The following is a 21981-nucleotide window of genomic DNA, read 5'->3' as shown; positions in this document are numbered from 1 at the left end:
TTCTGATGGCTTCATCTGGCCAGGATCTCCAGCTCTCACTGGATCGGTTGTGAAGCGACCGGGATGAGACTCAGCACCTCCAAGTCCGAGTCCATGGTTCTTGCCCGGAAAAGGGTGGAGTGCCATCTCCGGGGTTGGGGAGGAGACCCTGCCCCCAGTGGAGGAGTTCAAGTACCTCGGAGTCTTGTTCACCAGTGAGGGAAGAGTGGATCGTGAGATCGACTGGTCAGATCTTCCGTAATGCGGACGCTGTATCGATCCGTTGAGGTGAAGAAGGAGCTGAGCCGGAAGGCAAAGCTCTCAATTTACCGTTCCCATCCCCACCTGTGGTCATGAGCTTTTGGTTATGACCGAAAGGACAAGGGTGGTGGGTCTCTCCCTTAGAGATAGGGTGAGAAGCTCCGTCAAAGCAAAGCCGCCAGGTGAGGTGGTTCGGGCATCTGGTCAAGATGCCACCCGAACGCCTCCCTAGGGAGGTGTTTCGGGCACATCCGGCCCGAGACCCAGGACACGTCAGGAAGACAATGTCTCCCGACTGGTCTGGGAACGCCTTGGGATCTCCCGGGAGGAGCTGGACGAAGTGGCTGGGGAGAGGGAAGTCTGGGCTTCCCTGCTTAGGCTGCTGCCCCCGCGACCCGACCTGGCAAGGAAATGAATGGTGTTTTTCTTTGTTTAGACATGCAGAATATAACTAAGTGGAGGTGGAACTTTACTCCAATTATAAAAGATAATGTTAACTTTGTGTTAAAGACGACAAAATAAATATTAGTGTGACGGTCAACACTTTTTCTTGGAAACTTGTATTATTTTTTCCTAAACTCTTCTTGTGAATACATTTAAATGAATTCTCCTTCTTTTATTTAAAATCGTTCTTTTTCACCTTTCATTCTTTCAGTGAGTCCCTAACGCCCCGTTTAATTTGACATGATATCACCCTTTTTTTGGGAACCTTCTGTTAATCCTACTTTTTAATATCCCCATTTTATTTTAGCTTCAAAACTTATTTCAACCTTTTATCGGTTTTGTTTCGCTGTGTGTCGAAACTTTCTTTTTATTTTATTTCACACTTTTTTCTTGCAAGCTTTTAATATATTTCACTAGGCCCCTAAATGTTCTTTTTTATTTTTATTTTTACACTTTTTCTTGTAACCTTTTATGTGTAAGAGTGAACTATGTCCCTCTACGTTTTATTTTATTCTACATGTTTTTTGTTAAAGGGGAACATTATCACCAGACCGATGTAAGCGTCAATATATACCTTGATGTTGCAGAAAAAAGACCATATATTTTTTTAACCGATTTCCGAACTCTGAAACGGTGAATTTGGCGATTGAAACGCCTTTCAATTGTTCGCTGTCGGGAGCGATGACCTTTCACCCGTGACGTCACAACAGGAAGCAATCCGCCATTTTCTCAAACACATTACACACACCAAGTCAAATCAGCTCTGTTATTTTCTGTTTTTTCGACTGTTTTCCGTACTGGTGTAACACGATCAGGGACCGATTTAAGTTGACTTCCGTGGAGTGCGCATCGATTAGCACGGCATGCTAATCGATGCTATAATACTATTTTGACTAGCTGTATCTACATATTGCATCATTATGCCTCATTTGTAGCTATATTTGCATCCAGCCTTTCCCTCCACCCACATTTAATGCCAAACAAACACTTACCAATCGACTGATTCAAATTGCACCCGTGTCAAAAGATGCGAAAGTCCCTCGTTTGTTCTGCACATTTTACCGACGATAGCGATGCTACCACAGAGATGTGTGGATATCCTGCGACACTCAAAGCAGATGCATTTTCAACGATAAAGTCAACGAAATCACAAAGTTTTGTTGATGTTATTGACATATGTGCTAATCAGACATATTTGCTCACAGCATGACTGCCAGCTAATCGATGCTAACATGCTATTTAGGGTAGCTGTATGTACATTTGTAGCTATATTTGCATCCAGCCTTTCCTTCTACCCACATTTAATGCCAAACAAACACATACCAATCGACAGATTCAAGTTTCACCCGTGTCAAAAGATGCGAAAGTCCCTCGTTTGTTCTGCACATTTTACCGACGATAGCGATGATACGACAGAGATGTGTGGCTATCCTGCGACACTCAAAGCAGATGCATTTTCAACGATAAAGTCAACGAAATGACAAAGTTTTGTTGATGTTATTGACATATCTGCTAATCAGACATATTTCCTCACAGCATGACTGCCAGCTAATTGATGCTAACATGCTATTTAGGCTAGCTGTATGTACATTTGTAGCTATATTTGCAACCAGCCTTTACTTCTACACACATTTAATGCCAAACAAACACATACTAATCGACGGATTCAGGTTGCACCCGTGTCAAAAGATGCGAAAGTCCCTCATTTGTTCCGCACATTTCACCGACTATAGCGATGCTACGACAGAGATGTGTGGATATCCTGCGACACTCAAAGCAGATGCATTTTCAACGATAAAGTCAACAAAATAACAAAAATGAGTTTTGTTGATGTTATTGACATATGTGCTAATCAGACATATTTGCTCACGGCATGACTGCCAGCTAATCGATGCTAACATGCTATCTAGGCTAGCTCTATGTACATTTGTAGCTATATTTGCATCCAGCCTTTCCCTCCACCCACATTTAATGCCAAACAAACACTTACCAATCGACGGATTCAAGTTGCACCCGTGTCAAAAGGTGCGAAAGTCCCTCGTTTGTTCTGCACATTTTACCGACGATAGCGATGCTACGACAGAAATGTGTGGATATCCTGCGACACTCAAAGCAGATGCATTTTCAACGATAAAGTCAACGAAATCACAAAGTTTTGTTGATGTTATTGACATATGTGCTAATCAGAAATATTTCCTCACAGCATGACTGCCAGCTAATTGATGCTAAAATGCTATTTAGGCTAGCTGTATGTACATTTGTAGCTATATTTGCATCCAGCCTTTCCCTCCACCCACATTTAATGCTAAACAAACACATACCAATCGACGGATTCAAGTTGCACCCGTGTCAAAAGGTGCGAAAGTCCCTCGTTTGTTCTGCACATTTTACGGACGATAGCGATGCTACGACAGAGATGTGTGGATATCCTGCGTCACTCAAAGCAGATGCATTTTCAACGATAAAGTCAACGAAATCACAAAAAAGAGTTTTGTTGATGTTATTGACATATGTGCAATTTAGACATATTTGCTCACGGCATGACTGCCAGCTAATTGATGCTAACATGCGATTTAGGCTAGCTGTATGTACATTTGTAGCTATATTTGGATCCAGCCTTTCCCTCCACCCACGTTTAATGCCAAACAAACACTTACCAATTGACGGATTCAAGTTGCACCCGTGTCAAAAGATGTGAAAGTCCCTCGTTTGTTCTGCACATTTTACCGACGATAGCGATGTTACCACAGAGATGTGTGGATATCCTGCGACACTCAAAGCAGATGCATTTTCAACGATAAAGTCAACAAAATCACAAAGTTTTATTGATGTTATTGACATATGTGCTAATCAGACATATTTCTTCACAGCATGACTGCCAGATAATCGATGCTAAAATGCTATTTAGGCTAGCTCTATGTACATTTGTAGCTATATTTGCATCCAGCTTTTCCCCCCACCCACATTTAATGCCAAACAAACACATACCAATCGACGGATTCAAGTTGCACCCGTGTCAAAATATGCGAAAGTCCCTCGTTCTGCACATTTTACCGACGATAGCGATGTTACCACAGAGATGTGTGGATATCCTGCGACACTCAAAGCAGATGCATTTTCAACGATAAAGTCAACGAAATCACAAAGTTTTGTTGATGTTATTGACATATGTGCTAATCAGACATATTTCCTGACAGCATGACTGCCAGCTAATTGATGCTAACATGTTATTTAGGCTAGCTGTATGTACATTTGTAACTATATTTGCAACCGGCCTTTCCCTCCACCCACATTTAATGCCAAACAAACACTCACCAATCGACTGATTCAAATTGCACCAGTGTCAAAAGGTGCGAAAGTCCCTGGTTTGTTCTGCACATTTTACCGACGATAGCGATGCTACGACAGAGATGTGTGGATATCCTGCAACGCTCAAAGCAGATGCATTTTCAACGATAAAGTCAACAAAATCACAAAGTTTTGTTGATGTTATTGACATATGTGCTAATCAGACATATTTCCTGACAGCATGACTACCAGCTAATTGATGCTAACATGCTATTTAGGCTAGCTGTATGTACATTTGTAGCTATATTTGCATCCAGCTTTTCCCCCCACCCACATTTAATGCCAAACAAACACTTACCAATCGACAGATTTAAGTTGCTCCAGCGGTCAAAAGATGCAATCGTTGGTTCGAAGGCGATCGCCGAATTCTTCCTCGTTGCCTTTGTCCGTCGTGATATGGCTTCAGTTTCTACTTAAATTTGGTTTTCGCTATCTGCCTCCACACTCAACACATGCGTAATCTGTTGAATCGCTTAAGCCGCTGAAATCCGAGTCTGAATCCCATCGCTATATCTTTCTGTTCTATCTGCCATGTTTGTTTGACGCCACAGGAAAATGGACGGGTGGATTTACGGATAGCGAAAATCAGGCACTTTAAATCCTTTTTTCGGGATATTCCATGATGGGTAAAATTTTGAAAAAAACTTCGAAAAATAAAATAAGCCACTGGGAACTGATTTTTGTTGGTTTTAACCCTTCGGAAATTGTGATAATGTTCCCCTTTAAACTTTTTTTTATTATATCCTACATTTTTTTGTCACCTTTTCCTATTTTTCACTCGTCCCTAATTCTTTTGTTTTATTCAAACAACAAAAAGGTTGTGGGCTGCCTATTTGATGCTTTTAGAATGGAAGTTTTAGCGCCACCTGGTTGTTAGTTTTACAGCCAGTGAATGTTTTTCAGAAAAAAAAAAAAAAGTTTGATAAGATCAGCTTTTAAGCGTCCCTTGCCTTTTAAAGCCGATGTTTGGGTATTTTATAGAAATAAAATTATCGTTGCAGACATTTCATTCTTCAGCATTGCTTCAGCGTGTTTATTCAGAATAAATAAATAAAAAAGGTTTCATTGACACACTCGCTCAGTTGAATTTTTCTCGCTTTATCTTCCAGGATGGAATCCCTGGCAGCTTAAGGATGAAGGGTAAGTTTTTTTATTTATCTTTTTACCATTTCTGCTTCTTTCATCGTGGGTGTGAGTGACACATGTGTGAATTTGTGCATAGCGGAAACATGGCCGCTGTGAGCGTTTGTGTCTTTTAAAATGCAACAAGCATTCAATTAAGGGGATAGAATCCCGGCTAGGGAGCGTTCTGCCTTGCAGATTGTCGCGCTTTGCCAATTAAGCCCAACTGGAGGCGGATTTGAAAAGTGTGGCCGGCGGAGAATTGTACTTTATGAATGACAAAAATGTGTTAGAAGCAAGGAGGTCCCAACAAAAAGCATGGAACAGTCAACAGATAATGACAACATTAATATACAGTAGTATAGTAGACCTAAGTATTCATTAAGTACCACCATAATGACAAAAAAGGGCTGGCTTGAATAGGGACAGAAATTAGGAGGCAAAAACACAAGGCAACTATGACAACAGATCAAAACAGGAAGTGCCACCAGGAACTAAGGAAGACAAAATAACAGAACAAAACCATAACATGCCACGATACAAGTAGCGGATCATGACAATAAGGACAACATTAAAATACAGTAGTGTAGTAGACCTAAGTATTCATTAAGTACCACCATAATGACTGCATTAAAATACAGTAGTGTAGTAGACTTAAGTATTCATTAAGTACCACCATAATAGCAAATTTAAAATACAGTAGTGTAGTAGACCTAAGTATTCATTAAAAACCACCATAATGACAACAATAAAATACAGTAGTGTAGTAGACCTAAGTATTCATTAAGTACCACCATAATGACAACAATATCAATCAATCAATCAATCAATGTTTATTTATATAGCCCCAAATCACAAATGTCTCAAAGGACTGCACAAATCATTACGACTACAACATCCTTGGAAGAACCCACAATACAGTAGTGTAGTAGACCTAAATATTCATTAAGTAGCACCATAATGACTGCATTAAAATACAGTAGTGTAGTAGACCTAAGTATTCATTAAGTACCACCATAAGGACAACATTAAAATACAGTAGTGTAGTAGACCTAAGTGTTCATTAAGTACCATCCATTCATCCATCCATCAATTTTCTACAGCTTGTCCCGTAATGACACCATTAAAATACAGTAGCGTAGTAAACTTAAGTGTGTATTAAGTATTACCATAATGACAACATTAAAATACAGTAGTGTAGAAGACCTAAGTATTCATTAAGTACCACCATAATGACAACATTAAATACAGTAGTGTAGTAGACTTAAGTAATCATTAAGTATCACCCTGAAAATAAAATACAGTAGTGTAGTAGACCTAAGTATTCATTAAGTACCACCTTGACATTAAATACAGTAGCGTAGTAAACTTAAGTATGCATTAAGTATTACCATAATGACAACATTAAAATACAGTAGTGTAGTACACCTAAGTATTCATTATCACCATAATGACAACATTAAAATACAGTAGTGTAGTAGACCTAAGTATTCATTAATATTGACAACATTAAAATACACTAGTCTGGTAGACCTAAGTATTCATTAAGTACCACCATAATGACAACATTAGAATACAGTAGTGTAGTAGACCTAAGTATTCATTAAGTACCACCATAATGACAACATTAAAATACAGTAGTGTAGTAGACCTAAGTATTTATAAAGTATCACCATAATGACAACATTAAAATACAATAGTGTAGTAGACCTAAGTATTCATTAAGTACCACCATAATGACAACATTAGAATACAGTAGTGTAGTAGACCTAAGTATTAATTAAGTACCACCATAATGGCAACATTAAAATGCAGTAGTGTAGTAGACTTAAGTATTCATTAAGTACCACCATAATGACAACATTAAAATACAGTAGTGTAGTAGACCTAAGTATTTATAAAGTATCACCATAATGACAACATTAAAATACAATAGTGTAGTAGACCTAAGTATTCATTAAGTACCACCATAATGACAACATTAAATACAGTAGTGTAGTAGACCTAAGTATTCATTAAGTACCATCCATCGATCCATCCATCAATTTTCTACCCCTTGTCCCGTAATGACACCATTAAAATACAGTAGCGTAGTAAACTTAAGTATGTATTAAGTATTACCATAATGACATTATAATACAGTAGTGTAGTACACCTAAGTATTCATTAAGTATCACCATAATGACAACATTAAAATACAGTAGTGTAGTAGACCTAAGTATTCATTAATATTGACAACATTAAAATACAGTAGTGTAGTAGACCTAAGTATTCATTAAGTACCACCATTATGACAAAAAAGGGCTGGCTTGAATAGGGACAGAAATTAGGAGGCAAAAACACAAGGCAGGTGACACTAATACGTAACTATGACAACAGATCAAGACAGGAAGTGCCACCAGGAACTAAGGAAGACAAAATAACAGAACAAAACCATAACATGCCATGATCGAAGTAGCGGATCATGACAATAAGGACAACATTGAATACAGTAGTGTAGTAGACCTAAGTATTCATTAAGTACCACCATAATGACATCATTAAAATACAGTAGTGTAGTAGACCTAAGTATTCATTAAGTACCACAATATCGACAACATTAAAATACAGTAGTGTAGTAGACCTAAGTATTCATTAAGTACCACTATTATGACAACATTAAATACAGTAGTGTGGTAGACCTAAGTATTAATTAAGTACCACATTAATGGCCGCATTAAAATACAGTAGTGTACTAGTCTTAAGTATTCATTAAGTACCACCATAATGACTGCATTAAAATACAGTAGTGTAGTAGACCTAAGTATTCATTAAGTACCACCATGACAATAAAATATAGTGTAGTAGACCTAAGTATTCATTAAGTACCACCATAATGACCAAAAAGGGCTGGCTTGAATAGGGACAGAAATCAGGAGGCAGGTGCGCGGCAAAAACACAAGGCAAGTGGCACTAATACGTAACTATGACAACAGATCAAAACAGGAAGTGCCACCAGGAACTAAGGAAGACAAAATAACAGAACAAAACAATAACATGCCATGATCCAAGTAGCGGATCATGACGATAAGGACAACATTATATACAGTAGTGTAGTAGACCTAAGTATTCATTAAGTACCACCATAATGACAACATCAAAATACAGTAGTGTAGTAGACCTAAGTATTCGTTAAGTACCACCATAATGACAACATTAAAATACAGTAGTGTAGTAGTCTTAAGTATTCATTAAGTACCATCCATCCATCCATTTTCTACCGCTTGTCCCGTAATGACAACATTAAAATACAGTAGTGTAGTGGACCTAGACAGCCTTTGGTCCCATAAACAAACGAACAAAAAAAAAACTGTGAATGTAAAGCGAACTGCACCAAAGTGTTACAATACACTAATACACCCCCATACCACCCACAGATGTTGACTTTTTAACTTTGCGCCTAGAAGAGTCCGGATGGTTCTTTTTTCTTGTTTGGTCCAAAGGACACGACGTCCACAGTATCCAAAAAAAAAAAAACATGAAATGTGGACTCGGTAGACCACAGAACATTTTTCCACTTTGCATCAGTACATCTTACATGAGCTCAGGCCCAGTGAAGCCATCGGCGTTTCTGGGTGTTGTTGATAAATGGCTTTCACTTTGAATTGTAGAGTTTTAACTTGCACTTCCAGATGTAGCGACCAACTCTTATTACCGAGATTGATGTCGCTTTTTTATGCAGTACCACCTGAGGGATCGAAGTTCACGGGTATTTAACGTTTATTACGTTCACGTACAGTGATTTCTCCAGATTCTGTGAACCTTTTGATTAAATTACGGCGCGTAAATGCCATAGCCGTTTGAGAAATGTTGTTCGAAAACAATTTGCTCAGGTGTTTGTTGACAAAAGTGGTGACCCTCGCCCCGTCCTTGTTTGTGAATGACTGAGCATTTCATGTTTCTATACCTAATCATGGCACGCACCCGTTGCCGATCAGCCTGTCCACCTGTGGGATGTCCCCAATAAGTGTTTTGATGAGCATCCCTCAACTTTCTCAGTCTTTTTTGCCACTCGTGCCAGCTTTTTTGAAAAATGTTGCAGGCTTCAAATTCCAAATGAGCTAATATTTGCAAAAATTAAAAAGTTTTCTAGTTTGAACGTTAAATATAATTTCTTTTGCAGTCTATTCAATTGAATATAAGTTGAAAGGGATTTGTGATTTATTTACCATTTTAACAACGTGACAACTTCACTGCTTTTGGGTTTTTGTGAGATATACGTAAGAGAAAAATGTTTTGGTGACATTTTATTTTTGGTTTTGGAATATTTGAGTTGTGTTGCGCACTATGTCACGTCAAGTCCATTATGTCCTTACTTTATGGGAGGGGTTTCACCCGGCCCCGTTCCTGAGTGGATCTCGTGTGAGGAGAAAGGGTGGGTTGATAATTTCGGAATGCAGTCTGCTGAAAATGGTCAAAGTTGGAATTGCCACTAAATACATTTTAAGATGTTCAAACCTCTGCCGGCGGCTGAAATGTAAAGTGCCGCCTCACAATATGTCACGTTTCAGGCGTCAGGTATACAGATTAAATGCATATATTCCAGGTTTAAGGATGTACGGATTGCCAAAGTGTACGTTATACGTATGTGCGATGCAGAGCAAAATCAACATGAATAAAAGATTTTCTTGCAGACCAAAGTGTGGGCCGGGGGGTCCGCGGGTCCTCGGAAACAAGGCTAGGGCGCCGACCTCAACATGGTTTTTACATGAGGCCTACAAGGACGCGCCGTGTTCGTATTTCCTCTCTCCAGCGCCGACTTTTATTCACGCAGGCAGTAAGGTTGGAATGCTAATGCGCGTGAAGGCCAGCGCGGAAATCGTTGGTGGCGGCACACTGCAAAAAGTCAGTGTTGAAAAACAAGAGAAAAAAAATAAAACAATGAGGGGTATTTTACTTGAATTAAGCAAAATTATCTGCCATTAAAACAAGAAAATTTGGCTTGTCAAGACTTTCCAAAACAAGTAAAATTAAAGCTGCAAGCAGCGTTGGTCGGGTCCGCCTTTGGCTGCTGCCCCCGAGACCCACGGCCGGATAAGCGTTAGAAGACGGCTTGGAGCCACTATTTTGAGAATCTAATGCATTGTGAAAGTAATGCAGTTGTTGTATTGAAGTGAAAATATCAAACTTCCTGTTGATTTTTGCTAAAGTATGTTAATTATTAAAATGTAGGTCTAAGTGAGACCTACACAGTGTTTTTCGTTTCATGTCTCTTTGACATTCCTACCGGAAGTTACAAGCAGTTTTGTCTGTATTTTCTTCCTAGGAGCAGTTTGTCCGTGTTTTATTCCTAGGGGGCCGGTAGAGCGCAATTTTGAGTTTTGAGGTTAGGTTTTTTCATCAGATCGCAATTTTTTTCCTGATGTGTGTGTGTCAAGTTTGGTGAGTTTAGAAGCATTTTAAGGGGGTCAAATAACAGCTCAAAGAGGCAAAAATGACATTTTTTAGGAGACTTTGCACAGGGGTTCTTTGAAGGCGTGTAAAATCAAAGCCTGAGAACTTATCAAAACTTTGTTCTTTGATTTGAATCAGAAGGGTTCAATCTCTCTCCTGTGCGAGTTTGAAGCCAAAACAACAAACACACTCAGAGGAGATAATGTTTGAAGAAAGGTGACCGGTTTTTACAAAACTTTTGTTTTGAAGGGGGGATTGCAAACTTCCTGTTGATTTTTGTTGGGGGTGGTCAATCTATGAAATGTAGGTCTAAGCAAGACCTACATAGAGGTTTTTGTTTCATGTCTCTCCGATATTCTTACCGGAAGTTACAAGCAATTTTGTCTGTGTTTTCTTCCTAGGAGCAGTTTTTTCAGTGTTTTATTCAAAAATAGCGCTGGAGCGCAATTTTGAGTTTTGGGGTTTGTTTTTTTTCATTAGATCGCAATATTCTACAGTCCTTATGTGTGCGACAAGTTTGGTGACTTTTGAAGCATTTTAAAGGGGTCAAATTACAGCGCAAAGAGGCAGAATTGCATTTTTTGCGAACATTTTATTTTGAAGGGGTTTTTGCCAACTTCCTGTAGATTTTTGCTGAAAGAAGTGGGTCTATGAAAATTGGGTCTAAGTCAGACCTACATAGGAGTTTTTATTTCATGTCGCTACGACATTCCTAACAGAAGTTACATGCAGTTTTGTCTGTATTTTTTTCCTAGGGGGCGCTAGAGCGCAATTTTCATTTTGGGGGATTGGTTGCTTAATATGTTGGGAAGGTTTGCTATACCGACGTGTGTGTCAAATTTGGTGAGTTTTGAAGCATGTTAAGGGGGTCAAATTATAGCGCGTAGGTGCGGAATAATAATAAAACACAGCAGTTTCAATAGGGTCCTTGGCCCATGGCAAAGGACTCCACAGGAGTCCTTTGCCATGGGCCAAGGACCCTAAAACTGCAAGCAACGATGGACGGGACCGACTTTTGCTCTTGTTTCCTGCATTTACCCATTCAACATATCTTTACCTGCACATTACCAACCTTCTCTGCATCCTGGAGTCAAACTGGTTCCTCCTTCTTTCAGCCAGTCAGCATATCTTTACCCGCACAGTACCTACCTTCTCTGCATTGTGTGGTCACGTTGGCGCTGATGCATCAGCGCAGCGGTTCTTTGAAGCAGTTGGAAAAACTTTTTTCCGCAACTTTTAATCAGAAGGGTTCAAAATTGTTCCTGTGCTAGTTTGAAACCGACACAACAAACGCGCTCAGAGGAGATAATGTTTGAAATAGGTGACGGGTTTTTACAAAACTTTTGTTTTGAAAGGGGTAATTGCCAACGTCCTGTTGATTTTTGCTGAAGAATGTAAATAAATGAAATGTAGGTCTAAGTGAGACCTACATGGAGGTTTTTGTTTCATGTCTCCACGACATCCCTACCGCTATATAAACTTAAAGTTAAAGTACCAATGATTGTCACACACACACTAGGTGTGGCGAAATTATTCTCTGCATTTGACCCATCACCCTTGATCACCCCCTGGGAGGTGAGGGGAGCAGTGGGCGGCAGCGGTGCCGCGCCCGGGAATCATTTTTGGTGATTTAACCCCCAATTCCAAATGAGTCCCATTTTTATAGTCTTTGGTATGACTCGGCCGGGATTTGAACTCTCAACCTACCGATCTCAGGGCGGACACTCCAACCACTAGGCCGCTCAGCCATCCACGGCCCCAGAGGAGTTAAGGCGTTGATTTCAAGGGTGGGGATTATGCGTGCGTATATGCCCAATTAACTTGGGAGAGATGATGAATGTTTTCGTATGACCGAGGCCGATAAAGTTCGGCTACAAAAAGGAGAGGTCAAAAGCGTCTATCTTTGAGGAGTCTTCAGGAGATTTTCTTCAGAACAGCCTGTTCCCGTGTCAAGGCCATTCAGGGAGTCCAAATCATAGATCTTCGAGAAGACAAAATAGTGACTTATCTCCTCTGTTGTCCATGCTGGATTTTCTTCGATTCCAATTAATTATTCCTTTTCTGCTAACTTTTCCAAGATGAGATCCTTTTTGCGATTTAACCCAGAAATCGCTCCAGTCTGTGTACCAACAGCTCGACCCAATCCTTTCATTTTGTTGAAAAGCCGTTGGGCCCCTTGAGTGGCTGCCATCGTCTTCCGAATTTGTCGATACACCAGAGCAATCAGCAAGTGTCCCGCGATCACAGATCCAAATAGGTAGATGTCTTCGACGTCCTCGGTGGAAAGGACTGAGAGGCAAATGGTCCTCCAGGAGTCCCTCACGTAACCCAGAGTCTTGGTTCCATCAGGGCAGCCAGGCTCCCCCGAATCTCTTTTTCTTGTCGAAAAGACTGTGTCAATTGCGTCAAGCTGATCATATTCATATTGAAATTTGGATTAGAGGACAGCGCAAAGAAAGAGGCTTTTAAAAAAAGTTCAGACAAGGACAAAGACAAAGAGAACTAGGAGGGAACGGCGAGTGCGACCGTCCTCATCAGAGGCCGGAGTTAAAAGTGAGAAGATTGATCTTATCAGACAGAAAATAAGCAAATATCAACCTTATTTGAGGTATTTAATCCTACTTAGATTTCAGTTTTCAGTTTTCAGGAGTTATTTAGGGGCAGCGGAACACCGACTCGCCTTCCCGTCTTGTCGCTCGGCTAAACGCCGCTGATCAAAGCGGAGGAAAAATCCCACATTTGTGACGGCGCTGAGCTTTCGAAGTGGTCCAGTTTTCTTTATTTATTTTTTTTAAAGTCATTGTGGAGTTTTTTTTGCTGGCAGCTCGACGGTGGACTCAGGCAACACAAAGGGCTGCTTTTTTTTTTTTTTTTTTCTGTGCACGAATCCAAATCAGGTTGCAGCGGTGAACTTACCAACTCGACACAAAGACTTGGACGCGGCGGCGGGTCTGGACGCTCATGTAACAAGCAAGCAATTAAAAAAAAGCTGCATTTAGACTCGTCCGCTCTCCTCTGCCTTCATGCCAGACTCTCTTTAATTAGGAGGAGGATGCAAGCGAGCTGGCAATCGGGCTGGAAATGCAGCGATCACTAATATCACTACGGTCTGGATCCCACCTAGGCCTTCAGTGGTGTCCGACTTCAATGATTACCTCTCAAAATAGCATCGGTTATACCGCCGCATGACCAGCCTGACTGCCTGGCGACTACAGGCTTAAATGGTGCTGTGATTATTGACAGGTGCGTGAGTTCAAACAAATGAGCCAGGTGAAACTAATGGTTGCCATAAGAACTAAAACAAACCAGGATGCGCAAAAACAGGAACTAATTGAGTCAAAAACAAAACAGAACATAACTAATTAGAACTTGATCACAAAGACATGACAGAAACTGTCAATACGTGGACTTTGGGGTTTGTTTTTCCGGAAGGCAAAAGACAGTTGGCGTGAAGGTTAAGACATATTTTATTTTAACACTATAACTACAAAGAAAGGCAAACGAAAGGCGCTCTCAGCAGAGGTTCGGAACTTCTGCAAAGAGAACACAACTATCACAAAGGCAAAACTATGGACATAAAACAAAACTTGCCAACTATGGCATGAATAACGAAAACTTACCTGGGCTGAGAGAGCATGGATCATCGACATGGGTGAGTAGAGGGTGGTATCGCCAGGCTGACTGCCTGGCAACTACGGGCTTAAATAGTGCCGTGAGTCCAAAAAATGAGCCAGGTGAAACTAATGGTTGCCATAAGAACTAAAACAAACCAGGGTGCGCAAAAACAGGAACTAATTAGGTCAAAAACAAAACAGAACATAACTAATTAGAACTTGATCACAAAGACATGACAGAAACTGTCAATACGTGGACTTTGGGGTTTGTTTTTCCGGAAGGCAAAGGAAAGTTGGCGCGTGCAAGGCGTGAAGGTAAAGACATATTTTATTTTAACACTATAACTACAAAGAAAGGCAAACGAAAGGCGCTCTCAGCAGAGGTTCGGAACTTGGCTAAGAAAACAAAACTATCACAAAGGCAAAACTATGGACATAAAACAAAACTTGCCAACTATGGCATGAATAATGAAAACTTACTTGGACTGAGAGAGCATGGATCATCGACATGGGTGAGTAGAGGGTGATATCGCCGGGCTGACTGCCTGGCAACTACAGGCTTAAATGGTGCCGTGAGTCCAAAAAATGAGCCAGGTGAAACTAATGGTTGTCATAAGAACTAAAACAAACCAGGGTGCGCAAAAACAGGAACTAATTAGGTCAAAAACAAAACAGAACATAACTAATTAGAACTTGATCACAAAGACATGACAGAAACTGTCAATACGTGGACTTTGGGGTTTGTTTTTCCGGAAGGCAAAAGAAAGTTGGCATGAAAGTTAAGACATATTTTATTTTAACACTATAACTACAAAGAAAGGCAAACGAAAGGCGCTCTCAGCAGAGGTTCGGAACTTGGCTAAGAAAACTAAACTATCACAAAGGCAAAACTATGGACATAAAACTTGCCAACTATGGTATGAACAACGAAAACTTACTTGGACCGAGAGAGCATGGACTATCAGCATGGATGAGTAGAGGGTGATATCGCCAGGCTGACTGCCTGGCAACTACACGCTTAAATAGTGACGTGAGTCCAAAAAATGAGCCAGGTGAAACTAATGGTTGTCATAAGAACCAAAACAAACCAGGGTGCGCAAAAACAGGAACTAATTGAGTCAAAAACAAAACAGAACATAACTAATTAGAACTTGATCACAAAGACATGACAGAAACTGTCAATACGTGGACTTTGGGGTTTGTTTTCCCGGAAGGCAAAAGAAAGTTGGCGTGAAAGTTAAGACAAATTTTATTTTAACACTATAACTACAAAGAAAGGCAAACGAAAGGCGCTCTCAGCAGAGGTTCGAAACTTGGCTAAGAAAAAAAAAACAATCACAAAGGCAAAACTGTGGACACAAAACAAAACTTGCCAACTCTGGCATGAATAACGAAAACTTACTTGGACTGAGAGAGCATGGATCATCGGCATGGGTGAGTAGAGGGTGATATCGCCAGGCTGACGGCCTGGCAACTACAGGCTTAAATAGTGCCGTGAGTCCAAAAAATGAGCCAGGTGAAACTAATGGTTGTCATAAGAACTAAAACAAACCAGGGTGCGCAAAAACAGGAACTAATTGAGTCAAAAACAAAACAGAACATAACTAATTAGAACTTGATCACAAAGACATGACAGAAACTGTCAATACGTGGACTTTGGGGTTTGTTTTTCCGGAAGGCAAAGGAAAGTTGGTGCGGGCAAGGCGTGAAAGTTAAGGGATATTTTATTTTAACACTATAACTACAAAGAAAGGCAAACGAAAGGCGCTCTCAGCAGAGGTTCGAAACTTGGCTAAGAAAACAAAACTATCACAAAGGCAAAACTATGGACATAAAACTTGCCAACTATGGCATGAATAACGAAAACTTACTTGGACTGAGAGAGCATGGATCATCGGCATGGGTGAGTAGAGGGTAATATCGCCAGGCTGACTGCCTGGCAATTACAGGCTTAAATAGTGCTGTGATTATTGACAGGTGCGTGAGTTCAAACAAATGAGCCACGTGAAACTAATGGTTGTCATGGAAACTAAAACAAACTAGGGTGCGCAAAAGCAGGAACTAATTAGGTCAAAAACAAAACAGAACATAACTAATTAGAACTTGATCACCAAGACATGACAAACTGTCAATTCGTGGACTTTGGGGTTTGTTTTTCCGGAAGGCAAAGGAAAGTTGGCGCGGGCAAGGCGTGAAGGTTAAGACATATTTTATTTTAACGCTATAACTACAAAGAAAGGCAAACAAAAGGCGCGCACAATGGCGGAGAACAAACTTGACTAATTAAAACAAAACTTGCATAGGCAGAAACTATGAACAATAAACAAAAACATACTTGGCATAGAACTATGAATCAAACAGCGTGAACTAAGCATGAAACCGTAAAAATGACATGAAGCAGAGTGAAGGTTACATGGCGTGACGTGAGTAGAGGTAAAGTCGCCAGGACGAACAACAGAAACAGACCGGCTTAAATACGGCGTGGCGCAGTGGGGGAGAGTGGCCGTGCGCAACCCGAAGGCCTCGGGTTCAATCCACACCTAGTACCAATCTCGTCACGTCCGTTGTATCCTGAGCAAGACACTTCACCCTTGCTCTTGATGGGTTTTAAATCCTCAAACATTCATTTAAATAGTGCACAAAAATCGTTTTTCAATACACATCTTACTATCAAATTTAGCCACTTTACTCTTAGTATTGAGTTACATAAACGAGTTAAACAGTTTACTTACAGACTTATCTTTTCCAAGGCTTGTAAGAGTTAACACAACTCGTCTACTTCTCATTGTTTGTGAACTGAACTAACATCGTAAACCGGAAGTGCCTAAACTAGACCGGAAGTGCCAAACTAATGACGCGCAGCATTTCCCATCGCCACAAGGTGTTAGTAATAGTCCACAATATAACAGGCATAACACTATCCATCTATCTATCTATCTATCTATCCATCCATCTATCTATCTATGTGACTAGATAACAAAGCCCACCTGGGCCATCTACTCACCTGTCGCTGCGGCAGGCCCGCAGGCCACGCCCTCCCCTCCGCAGTGTGATATAACTTTTATACTTACCACCTCAAACAGAAGTTTTATCAAGCTTCTTTGGAGCGACTCTGCACCACTTTGGCGACAGAGGCGAGGGAAAACCCCACAAGTGTGTTGATTTATGTCAGCCACCATCAGGGGTCGTCCTCTCACCTCGTTACTTGCTAATTGAGGACGCGCCCGCTACTGAATTTTATTCTTCCGTATTTTTTTTTTTTTAATCTCGTGACAGGGAGATTGATTAGTTTATTGCTAATTGATTAGCTTGAAAACAAACAACCTTCCCTCGTCGCGTGATTTACATCAAAAAATGGAAAAAAAAGTGTAAATGACCGCTTCATCTCCTCTAAACAGCGAGTGTCATGTAAACGAGGCGGGTCAACATCGGAGGCCGAATTAATTGCGTCTGCTGCCATTCGCTCACACCACTTCTTCTCCTTCCATAAATCGAGAGGGGAGGTCTCACTCTGGCATCTTTTCAGCTGTCTCATTTGACGAGGAGGAGCCGGGGCGGCGTCCCGGAGAAAAGTCATAAATAATTCACGCGCCGGAGCCTTCTTCCGATGATTACACAAGCGGGGTCAATTCAGCATTAATACCTCACTTTTACGACGCCGGCGCTGGAAAAAATACAAAAAAAAAGGGAAAAAAAACCATCCGTCAAGGCTTAAAAGACTTCAGTTGAGGAAAGACTAACAACTGTGTTTTTTGGACTTTAAGGTGCACTTAAATTTTTTTCATTTTCTCAAAACTCAACAGTGCACCTAAGGTACAAAATAATTCTGGTTGTGCTTACCGAAATCGAAGCAATTTTAATTGGTACATGTTGAAATGATAAGTCTGACTAGTATACGGCAGTCACACATAAGAGAAACGTGGGGACTGCAACATGACGGCAGTCACACATAAGAGATATATGTAAACTGCAATATGATGGCAGTCAGACATAAGAGATACATGCACACTGCAACATGATGGCCATCACACATAAGATGTATGTGCGGACTGTAACATTATGGCAGTCACATATAATATATACATGCAGACTGCAACATGATGGCAGTCACACATAAGAGATATGTGCAGACTGCAATATGATGGCTGTCACACATAATATATATGTGTGTAGACTGCAATATGATGGCAGTCAGACATAAGAGATATATGTAAACTGCAATATGATGGCAGTCACACATAAGAGAAATGTGCGGACTGCAATATGATAGCAGTCACACATAAGATATATATGCAGACTGCAACATGATGCCAGTCACACATAAAAGATAAGTGTAGACTGCAATATGATGGTAGTCACACATAAGAGATATGTGCAGACTGCAACATGATGGCAGTCACACATAAGAGATACCTGTAGACTGCAATATGATGGCAGTCACTTATAAGACATACCTGTAGACTGCAATATGATGGCAGTCACACATAAGAGATACCTGTAGACTGCAATATGATGGCAGTCACACATAAGAGATACGTGTAAACTGCACTATGAGTTAAGAGTGCCAAAAGGAACCAACTGAGGTGCTACTGTAAACACTACAACTTACTGCATCAAAAATGTATTCTTAATGAAATCTTAGTCCCTGAATGTTGACGCGCCCAAAGATACAACACGGTCTATCAAAAGTAAATTACAGAGCTTCTTCTGGGGATGTTATTAAGTTGCTGCTTTAGACGCTCCGCGGCGTTTCAACGACGAGGCGAAGGCTCTCCAAAGCTGCCGCCCGAGATGCGCCCTGATCCTAGCAAATAGCAATTTCGAATCAAAGGAACCACAATTACGCGCCACAAAGCGATTGCGTGGTAATTGGAAATTGCCTCGTGTGAATGTCAGAATGTTTGCCGGCGGTAATCAAATGCAGCCCCGACGCTCGCCGAGGGCTCAGGGGTAGGGGGGGGGACGCAATCAATGGCGGCGAGGCGGGAGAAAAAACAGTAACTAATACGTCAAAGAGACTCGGAAGGCTTAATGGCATCTCTTGAAATGGAAAGGGACGTGTTGCGTTGTCAACAACACCCGGTCGAGTGCGAGGTTCTGTGTGAGCGTCAACATGGCGTCTGGAGGCTGGCGACATCCATCATGGGGTTTTTAAACATCTCCTGTGCGACGTGACGTCTTCCAGTTGCTTTCAAGTTGGATGTTGAACATCCAGCCAGACTCGTCTGGTTAAGGGACCGTCAATAAATGACTTGTCAGTGGCTGGTTGAGGATTGGTCAATCGTCAATAGCTTTTTAGTCATGTGACCTAAAAACCCAAAACCACGTTCATATTGTCTGTTCATTAAGGCTGCGAATCTTTGGGTGAAGTGAAATGAAGTGAATTATATTTATATAGCGCTTTTCTCTAGTGACTCAAAGCGCTTTACATAGTGGAACCCAATATCTAAGTTCCATTTAAACCAGTGTGGGTGGCACTGGGAGCAGGTGTGTAAAGTGTCTTGCCTAAGGACACAACGGCAGTGACTAGGATGGCGGGAGCGGGAATCGAACCTGGAACCCTCAAGTTGCTGGCACGGGCACTCTACCAAACGAGCTATACCGCCCCACGATTCGATTCAATATCGATTCTGGGGGTCGCGATTCGATTATATATCGTTTTTGTTTTTCCCGATTCATTGCTATTCTCGATTCAAAAACGATATCTAACAGGTCTCGTACCTGCGACTTCTGGATCAGTGACGTTCTTGCACACTTCACACAGCGCTTTACAATATTTAACCTTTTTTGACACAATACACATACCAGGTTTTGCAGCCCGTACTTGCGGTATTTTTACAGAGTCTTTTTGGATTTTGCTTTCTAATCAATGTTTATTTATATAGCCCTAAATCACAAATGTCTCAAAGGATTGCACAAACCATTACGACTCCGACATCCTCGGAAGAACCCACAAAAGGGCAAGGAAAACTCACACCCAGTGGGCAGGGAGAATTCACATCCAGTGGGACGCCAGTGACAATGCTGACTATGAGAAACCTTGGAGAGGACCTCAGATGTGGGCAACCCCCTCCCCCTCTAGGGGACCGAAAGCAATGGATGTCGAGCGGGTCTAACATGATACTGTGAAAGTTCAATCCATAGTGGCTCCAACACAGCCGCGAGAGTTCAGTTCAAAGCGGATCCAAGACAGCAGCGAGAGTCCCGTCCACAGGAAACCATCCCAAGCGGAGTCGGATCAGCAGCGTAGAGATGTCCCCAGCCATCCTGGGTTTCGACTCTGGACAGCCAGTACTTCATCCATGGTCATCGGACCGGACCCAGTCCACAAGGGAGCGGGGGACATAGGAGAAAAAAGAAAAGAAGCGGCAGATCAACTGGTCTAAAAAGGAGGTCTATTTAAAGGCTAGAGTATACAGGTGAGACTTAAATGCTTCTACTGAGGTAGCATCTCGAACTGTTACCGGGAAGGCATTCCAGAGTACTGGAGCCCGAACGGAAAACGCTCTATAGCCCGCAGACTTTTGTTGGGCTTTAGGAATCACTAATAAGCCGGAGTCTTTTGAACGCAGAATTCTTGCCGGGACTTATGGTACAATACAATCGGCAAGATAGGATGGAGCTAGACCGTGTAGTATTTTATACGTAAGTAGTAAAACCTTAAAGTCTGTGTTTTCCGTCTTCCCCCCAACAATGTCTTGCCGCACGATATTTTTTTCCGATTCAAAAGGATTCTGCATTCATTCAATACATAGGATTTTGTCACACCTATGGATCATGTTTTGTTTTGTCATGTTATGTTTTCCCTTTTTGGGGTAGCGGGGGGCACTGGCGCCTATCTCAGCTACAATCGGGGAATAAGCGGTAGAAATGGATGGATGGATGGATGTTATGTTTTGATTTTGGACATTCAGTCCCGTTTTGCACTTGCTGGTTTTGTTTGTTTCCATGCCAACGCGTTAGTTCCCACCTTGCCACGCCCCTGCCCTCAGTCCCGCACCTGTTCCTGATTATCACAGCCATTATTTAAGTAATTTTCTTTCTGTTCATCATTTTGGGATCTTCACACTCGCACACACGCTACCCATGCTGCACCTCCTTCACGCCCTCGTTTATCTGCTCCATGCCTTGCTACGCTCTTCATTTTGTCCAAGTAAGTCTTTGTTTATAATTCATAGCCAATTGTTTTTGTGCAAAGTCCTTTAGTTTATGTCCATCATATCATGCCACCGAGCAGGTGTTTTTGTTTCACGTTTGTACTGTGTAGCCAAGTTTTGTACCTCCATTGTGAGCGCTTTTTGTTGTTTGTTGGTTTATTAAATATCATGTACTCACGTCCACGCCTCGCTCGTGAGTACGATCCATGTTCAAGCCCAGTTGTGACAGATTTCAGCAGGAGACATGCTAGCAGAGTAGTACATTTTTTAAAAAAGCTTTAAAAATTGTAAAGGAGAATTTTTTATCGACTGATTGCAATAACGTAAATTTGTTTGAATTATTAAACGAACCAAAAATATGACTTATTTTATCTTTGTGAAAATATTGGACACAGTGTGTTGTCAAGCTTATGAGATGCGATGCAAGTGTAAGCCACAGTTATTTTTTTAAATATCTAATGATAATGTGAATGAGGGATTTTTAATCACTGCTATGCTGAATTCATAACTAATTTTGATACTGTTGTTGATAATATTCATTTTTGTTTCACTACTTTTGTTTTGTTCTGTGTCATGTTTGTGTTTCCTCTCAATTGCTCTGTTTATTGCAGTTCTGAGTGTTG

General features: G+C 41.1%; 1 protein-coding gene across 4 annotated transcripts in view; it reads left to right on the top strand.

The window, feature by feature from the left end:
- The window catches only part of fstl5 (follistatin-like 5), a 465215-nt gene that overhangs the window by 101611 nt on the left and 341623 nt on the right, over positions 1–21981 (top strand). For all 4 annotated transcript variants that reach the window (XM_061891749.1, XM_061891746.1, XM_061891747.1 and 1 more), the window contains exon 3: positions 5142–5172. In XM_061891749.1, coding sequence (XP_061747733.1) covers positions 5142–5172 — 31 coding nt within the window. The remainder of the gene's footprint in view (positions 1–5141; positions 5173–21981) is intronic.

The sequence above is a fragment of the Nerophis ophidion genome, linkage group LG29 (assembly GCF_033978795.1).
Source record: "Nerophis ophidion isolate RoL-2023_Sa linkage group LG29, RoL_Noph_v1.0, whole genome shotgun sequence".
NCBI classification, from domain to species: Eukaryota; Metazoa; Chordata; class Actinopteri; order Syngnathiformes; family Syngnathidae; genus Nerophis; species Nerophis ophidion.
This window is presented reverse-complemented; position numbering and strand designations above follow the sequence as displayed.